This window comes from Vigna radiata, unplaced genomic scaffold, assembly GCF_000741045.1.
Source record: "Vigna radiata var. radiata cultivar VC1973A unplaced genomic scaffold, Vradiata_ver6 scaffold_73, whole genome shotgun sequence".
Taxonomy (NCBI): Eukaryota; Viridiplantae; Streptophyta; class Magnoliopsida; order Fabales; family Fabaceae; genus Vigna; species Vigna radiata.
This window is the reverse complement of record NW_014542365.1, coordinates 232,232-240,152: the sequence shown is the minus strand read 5'-3', so window position 1 is coordinate 240,152 and position 7,921 is coordinate 232,232. Positions and strand designations below refer to the sequence as shown.

Genomic DNA, 7,921 nt, shown 5'->3' with positions numbered 1-7,921 from the left:
AAATTATCCAAAGTAATCTATATAAGAAATATTCTTTTTAGTATCAAAACAACAAGTTATAAGATAATTAATAATGAGGTGTTTGAATCAATATACACTTGTTTTTTTTAATGGTTCTAGACATAAAGATTTTATCCTTCACATTCTAAAATAAAAAAGCTTATTAAAATATAGAATAAAACTAAAATGTACGTAAATATTGAAGAGTAAAATGTACAATTTTTTTTTTACAATACAAACTAATATAACTTTAATATATTTTTATCGTAGATTAAAACAACTAATAATATTATAATATAAATTATACATAGTATTCATCACCAAGAAATTCCAAACTTTATATACCTTCTCATCATAGTTTCATCTCATATAATTTTTTTTTTCTTAATCTACTTTTGGACAAGTTTTCTGAATGCCCACTTTTAATCTCAATAAATTTTAGTTGTAAATTAGATTATCTAAACTATAAGAATAAAAATGAAGTTAAGCCTTTTTTTTTTTTCAAATAAATTCAACATGCAGTAAACATTGTTAAAAGTAAATTTTGTTTTCAGCATGTGAAATAAATTGGTATTTTTAAATTAACATGGTTTTCTAATAACAAGTTGAGGTTATTTTAAGCATGTTTTAGAAAGATGAGAAATAAAAAGATGTGAATCATGAGTTATTGGGGATTGTAGTCCCTATCAAGACGGTGTTAACCCTAGTTGTTACCCACCCCAGATAGTTGAATACATAAAAAGCATCTATATGTTTTCATCACTTGTAATTCTGAAAATACAACATGTTTAGGACTTCGAGTACTAATTAAATACCATATTACAACATTGGTAGTTTTCTTTAGTTGTATGTCTTGCAGTTGAAAAATTGCCATTGATTGATTATTTTGTGTTGATTTGAACTGTAGGATGAACAAGACTCCTTAAAAACAATCATTCACAGTCCAATTCTACGAGCAGATGAGGAAAAAATAATTCAGTGCAAAACGGTTAATGAGGGGTGGTTGGAAGACTTGTTCTATTACTGTGATGTCAGGATCGATTAGTATAATATTAAATGCTTTATAAAACTTCTCACTCCTATATTACTTTCTAATAATCATATAGAACTACTATAATATTTCTACAACATTTGTTAATCTAAAATTTTGATGATCACAAATACAATTGAATCGATCTATCTTTTGTCCCTTTTTCTATTCTATTTCTATACAATTACATACACTGTAATTTTCTAATGAATAACACGAATTTTATCAATCTCTACCAATCTTATAAAACCTATACTAGACAAAGTGATTAATCAAAATTGTAAGAATCTGCGTCTTATATTTTAAATGAAAATATATTTGATTATAATTAATTATTGTAAATAATTCAAATCTGATAAACTGTAAAACACAGTTATAGTTACACCTGTACTGTGCCTTTATATATAACGTTGCATTCCTTTAATGAGACTTACTTCAGTTCTCATAGTTTATGTGTTGCACTCACTGTTTTCTTCATCTCTCTTTGCATAATTCGTTCACTTCGCTCTCGCACACACCACTCTGCGCTAACCGTGGTATCCAGAGCAATAGGTTCGATAACCTGGTGAAGCGTTGAAAATAAAAGAACTCGCTTATTGAAGAAGAGTTTCCATGGAGAAGTGATGACAGGGATGATTAAAAGCAACTTACTGGTGTCCGATGGTAAGAACTATGGTGATTGGTGTGTGAAGATGGATGTCATCCTGAGTTTCCAAGAAGTCGATGAAGTTGTCAAGAAAGGTTTTAAAAAACCTTCAAAAGGGAATTCAGAGGAAGTGAAGAAAACGTATAAAGAAAACAAGAAACTGGATTGCAAGGCGAGAATGTTGTTCCACTAGTGCATTTCTACGACAATCTTTCAGAAAGTATTGAAAGAAGTCACAGCCAAGGAAGTATGGGACATAATGCAAGAGGGATATAGAAATTCTGGAAAAGTTAAGAAGGTCATATTACAATCTCTGCAAAGGCAATATGAGCTCTTGAGTATGGGAGAGCAAGAAACGATTGAAGAATACGTTGGAAGAATTCAGATCGTGGTAAATGCAATGCGGGCTTGTGAGAAGATTGTAAAAGATAAGAAGATTGTCGAGAAAATTTTAAAAACGCTGACTTAACATCCATTTGATGGATCTTCCAGCCTCTCAAGTTTGCCACAACAATAACCAGTCTCACGGTTTCAAGTCTTGCAACTGGTGCAAAGACATCAATGAAGTAAATCCCAGGTTTCTACAGGAAGCCATTTGCTACTAGTCTAGCTTTCAACTTTGCTAAAATCAAACATCAATTAAGCAACTATGCATATACCTAATTTCAAGCACAAAACCAAATTAACATCATGTAAGGCAAGAACAACGCCATCAAAATGATTTAGAAATCTCAAGAAAACATCACAATCGTTCCAGTTACCAATCCAACTCAATTAAATTTCCATAAAAATGAAATTGAAGCAACAAGAATCGAAACACAACATCAAAACGAAACTGAAACAAAAACTGCAATTGAAATTAAAAAAGAATGAAGTGTACAATCAAAACAGAAATGCAGAAATGAAATTGCATCCACTAGTAAAAAACTGAGTTATTACCGCACACATTATGCATCGGTAACCTAGAAACCGAAGTATAATATTGCATGGTGGCATTTTTGAAATTATATCGACCTTATAGGTCGCGGTTCTAAGGGGAACCACGACCTATTGTCCATATGTCAGGGAAGAACCGCGACATAAAACCCCTCTGAATTTTCCCACGTGGCACTGCTGCAATAAATGGGCAGCAGTGCGTCAGGGAATAGACCGCGGTTGTTTGGGGAACCGCGACCTATAATCCCTGCAAAAATCTGACATTCCCTCATGCACTCTGAACACAATAAAGGTCCGGGAATAGACAGCGATTCCCCCTAGAACCGCAATAGAAAACCCCTCTGACTTTAGCCACGTGGCACTACTGCAATAAATGGGCAGTAGAGTGTCAGGGAATAGACCGCGGTTGTTTGGGGAACCGCGACCAATAGTCCTTGCAAAAATTTGACATTCCTTCATGCAGCCTAAACACAATAAAGGTCAAGGAATAGACCGCGGTTCCCCCTAGACCCGCGGTAGAAAACCCCTCTAACTTTAGCCACGTGGCACTACTGCAATAAATGGGCAGTAGAGCGTTAGGGAATAGACCGCGGTTGTTTGGGGAACCGCGGCCTATAGTCCCTGCAAAAATATGAAATTCCCTCCTACAGTCTGAACACAATACAGGTCAGGGAATAGACCGCGATTCCCCCTTGAATCGCAGTATAAAACCCCTCTGACATTTCCCAATGATGCACTCCTGCAATAAATTGGCAGGTAGAGCGTCAGGGAATAGACCACAGTTGTTTGGGGAACCGCGACCTATTCCCTGATCTAAGAGAATATGCCTCGGTTAGGCGGGGAATCGCGATATAAAGTGAAAAAAATTTGCAAAATTGTCATTCCATATGTATTTTGAATTTCTTTTTTCAGGAAAATAGGCCTCGGTTAAGATTTGAACCGCGACCTATTCCCCCTTATTACCTCGATTACTTAACGAACCGAGGTAGTAACCTTTCGTAGGTCAAAAAAATAAAACGCAAAGGAACAATGTTATCTTCTTCGCGCAAACAGTTTCAGAGCCTCCATCTTCTTCTTACACACGTCTCTGCTTCCATTCAATCCAGTTTCACCGATTAAACCCATTTTTGTTCGGTGCCATGGCCATTTTCAACGTTGAGGAAGAGTTTTAACCGATCAAAATCATTTGAAACGTCTTTTTATTGGGTTTTTCCAATTCTTCTCCTTATAGGTAAATTGTGTTTTGATGTTTGTCTTTATTTTTAAAACTAGGTTTAATACATCTTTTGGTCCCATCTTTTGGGGCTTTTGTCCAAAATGGTCCCACCTTTGGAAAAAAGTCACTTTGGTCCCATATTTCATTAAATGTTGTTCAAAATGGTCCCTTTGGCAGACGACGTTAAATTTTTAACGGTGAAGTTGCTAGCGTGGCAAACGTCTATCCACCTGTGCCCAATTTATATGACGTGACTTTTTGACAACATTTAAGGGTAATTAAAAAACCCCTAATTAAAAACAAATTAGAAAATTAGGGTAATTAAAAAACCAGAACCCTAATTGTTTTTGAATTGTCGCGATTGGAGAGAAGGCTCTGGGTTCATCTGCTGTTCATTTGTCGCCATTGGAGATCACGTCAGTGGTGATTGCTTGAAGGTGGTAGTTCAACATTGCACGGGGGTGAGGTAAGGGTTCACTTTCTAAGGCTATGCTGTTGTTTATGTTTGTTTTTGGGGGGTTAGGGTTTAATTTGATGTTCTGTTAGGAATATATTCCTCGTTTTACTCTGATTTTGGGTAGTATAAAAAGTTGTTTATTTGCTGTTGCAGTGCATTGTATTGTGTGTTAAATATCATTTTTTTGTTGTGGGCTTTTTGGTTGTGGAAGACATGGGGCGTTATTGTCGGCTTTTGTTGTTCACCGTGGTCCCATTATTGGTTTTTTAAGTTATTTTAGTGGTCCCCCTTTGAGATGTCTGAGAAAAGAATTGAGGTTGTGGTCCACCATGGTGGGACCTTGATAACACAGTACCCTATTAACTATATAAATGGAGATATTGTTTACCGGGACGTTGATCCCAATAGATGGAGCTATTTTGAAATAATTGGTGCATTAAAAGATTTGGGGTACCTTCACGTGAAACAGTTGTTTTATAGCATAGATAATATGTTGCATGAAGTGTATGATGATAAAGGAGCAATGGATATGATGGGGGTGGGAAAGTATTTTGGAAAAGTTGACTTGTATGTTGTGCATGGCGTGGACCATGCAGAGGTTGTAGAAGATAACGAACCTGAAGTAGGGGTGCAGTTGTTGTTGACTCAGGGTGAGTTGGTTAATGAGAGTGATAAAAGTGAGGAAGACAGTGCTGGAAATGAGGTGGATGCTNGAAATGAGGTGGATGCTGGAGTCCNNGAAGAAATNNTAGTNGAGACACAAGTTGAAAATGAAGTAGAAAGTGAGTGTGGACTGAACAATGAGGTTGAAGTAGAGAGTGAGGTTCAAGTAGAGAGTAATGGTGAAGGGGACAATGAAGTTGAAGTGGAGAGTGAGGATGAAGGGCATATGGATCATCTTAGTGGTGATGAGTACGTGGAGGAGGAGGAGGAAGAAGCAATGGGTTTTGGTTTGGAGGACAGTGATGAAGAGTGTATGGCTGAGGTCAATTGTAGGGGGTTGTCAGATGATGAATGGCATTCTGATGTCTTGGTAAGTCCACAAAACATTGGTAGTGAGAACGAGAGTGAAGATAAACCACAACTAGGTCCATTTTAGACATATGAGAAACAAAAAAGTATGACAGATTATAAGTGGGAAGTTGGGATAGTATTTGCTGATAAGGCTCACTTTATTGAGGCCATTAGAACTTATGCAGTGCATACTGGGAGGGCTTTGAAGTTTGTTAAAAACGATAAGCGTAGGGTGAGAGTTAGATGCATGGGTGGACAAGGTAACTGTCCATGGACAACTTACTGTGGTTATTTACCAACCCGATAGTTTTGGCAATTAAGGAAAATAAAGGACACCCATAGTTGCAGCAGGCAACTTAACATTAAGATTATGAATACAAAGTGGTTGAGTGAAGAAATAGATAGGTCTTTACAAGACAATCCAAACTTGAAGGTGCAAGATATACGANAAAAAGCTTTACGTAAATGGAATACTAAGATTTCNNTNTCNAAAGCCCNAAGGGCAAAGTTGATGGCAACAAGNCAACTTATTGGAGATTTCAAAGAACAATATAGAAGAATACATGATTATGGACATGAACTTTTGAGGTCTAATCCTGGGTCAACAGTTAAGGTGGAGGTTGATACTGTTAATGGTGATGCAGTGTTTAAAAGATTCTATGTTTGCTTGAAAGGTTGCAAGGAAAGTTTTGTGAGTTGTAGGCGAATTATATGTTTAGATGGATGCTTTTTAAAAGGCCAATATAAGGGAGAGTTGCTCACTGCAATTGGAAGGGACCCAAATGACCAAATGCTTCCCCTTGCATATGCCATTGTTGAGGTAGAGAACAAAGAGACATGGAGTTGGTTTCTGCAGTTATTGATAGCAGATCTTGGAGGAAATGAAGTGTGTCGTAGGTGCACATGGATGTCTGACCAATAGAAGGTACACTTTTCGATTATGCAGTTTCTATCATTATTATAATGAATTTACTATCTATAGAGGAAACTTTTATTTTTTTAATCTTTGTGGTCAGGGGTTGGTCCACGCTATAGAGGAACTTTTGCCTAAGGCAGACCAAAGATTCTGCATGAGGCACCTATACGCAAACTTTAGAAAACAGTTCCTTGGTCAGACTTTGAGGACGCTGATGTGGAAGGCTGCCACAAGCACGTACCCCCAGGCATAGGAGAGAGAAATGCTGAATATCAAACAGGTCAACTTAGAAGCTTATAAATACCTGATATCCATACCCCCTAGGTAAATTAACTAACGAAGACATCTTTGGCATATTTTGACGTTGCAGATTTTCTGAATTTAGTGTTTCATTGGTTGTTTTTGGATTAAAATACTATTGATGAATGTGTCTAAAGCTTTTGTTTTCTTTTATGTTCTTACAAGCTGATAGTTAAAAATAATAGAAGTGCTAAGTCATCTCTACAAGTCTGTTTTAAGTGCTAATACAAAATTTGAGTATTAGAGTTGTTTGATGGAAGTGCAAAATGAACTGAACATGCTAAATTTTGCTAACGCTTGAATTTTTCAACACAACTCAGTGAAAACAATTTATATTCAACAAACAATCTTGCTGGTTCAAAGCTATTCAGTAAACAAATTTGCTGGTTCAAATTCACCTCATCTCTTTTCACCACTTTCGGGTTTGAATTATTTCCTGCAGCAGAATTTTTAAAGTTCAAATGGCTGTTTGTTTTTCTTCTCTTGCATGAAATACTTGCTTAATTAAAAATATATGGACCAATTATGTGCTGAATTATACTTGCTTAATTAAAAATTATATAAGCCTTAATGTTGATGTACTCCATGGTCATGGCAGGTACTGGTCAAGGCCTCGTTTCTCATATGAAGCTGTATGTGATTCCCTTGATAACAATATATGTGAAGCCTTCAACAGTGTTATTGTGCTTGCCAGAGGCAAGCCAATAATCACAATGCTAAAGGAGATAAGGCTTTAGCTTATGAAACATTGGGCCACCAACAGAACCAAGGCCGCAGCTATGGAATTCACTATCTATCCAAAGATAAACACCAGGCTTATCAAGGAATCAAACCTGTCTAGATATTGGATTCCAAGGTAATGAAATCTGAATTTAATCAAATCTGTGTACATGTTGATATCCTAACTGGAATGTTGTTTACTATTGTCAGCTGGTCTGGACGTAAGTTGTTTGAGGTCAGACACACTGCAGTAATAACAAATAAGTTTACGGTGGACCTTGAGACTAAAGAGTGTAGCTGCAGGAAATGGATGATAAGTGGGATTCCATGTTGTCATGCCATTGCAACCATGAACTATTGCAATGAAGACCCCAAAAATTTCATACCCTCTTGCTTCACAAGAACGACATATGAAGTCACTTATGCCGCAATGATTTATCCTGTCAATGGCCAAATGCTTTTGGAAAAAACATCATTTGTGGATGTCCTGCCACCAGTTATACGAAAGATGCCTGGGAGGCCAAAGAAAAAAAGAAAATTGGAGGCCTGGGAGTTAACAAAGGATGCGACCCAAATGAATATTGGTGGGCACAGGAAAAAATGTACCATCTGCCGTAAACTGGGACACAACAGAAGCAAGTGCCCCTTACGTCCACCCATCTGACTCACAAACACAGCAACCCAAT

The 7,921-nt window shown here is 36.8% G+C and overlaps 1 protein-coding gene across 1 annotated transcript; it reads left to right on the top strand.

Moving 5' to 3' along the window:
- Window positions 1-5,405: 5,405 nt before the first annotated feature.
- On the top strand, window positions 5,406-7,252 carry LOC106779877. Its single transcript, XM_014668089.1, has 4 exons — window positions 5,406-5,559; window positions 5,695-6,185; window positions 6,316-6,452; window positions 7,114-7,252. The coding sequence occupies exons 1-4, from the start codon at window positions 5,406-5,408 to the stop codon at window positions 7,250-7,252; spliced, it is 921 nt and encodes a 306-aa protein (XP_014523575.1).
- The last annotated feature ends 669 nt before the right edge of the window (window positions 7,253-7,921 follow it).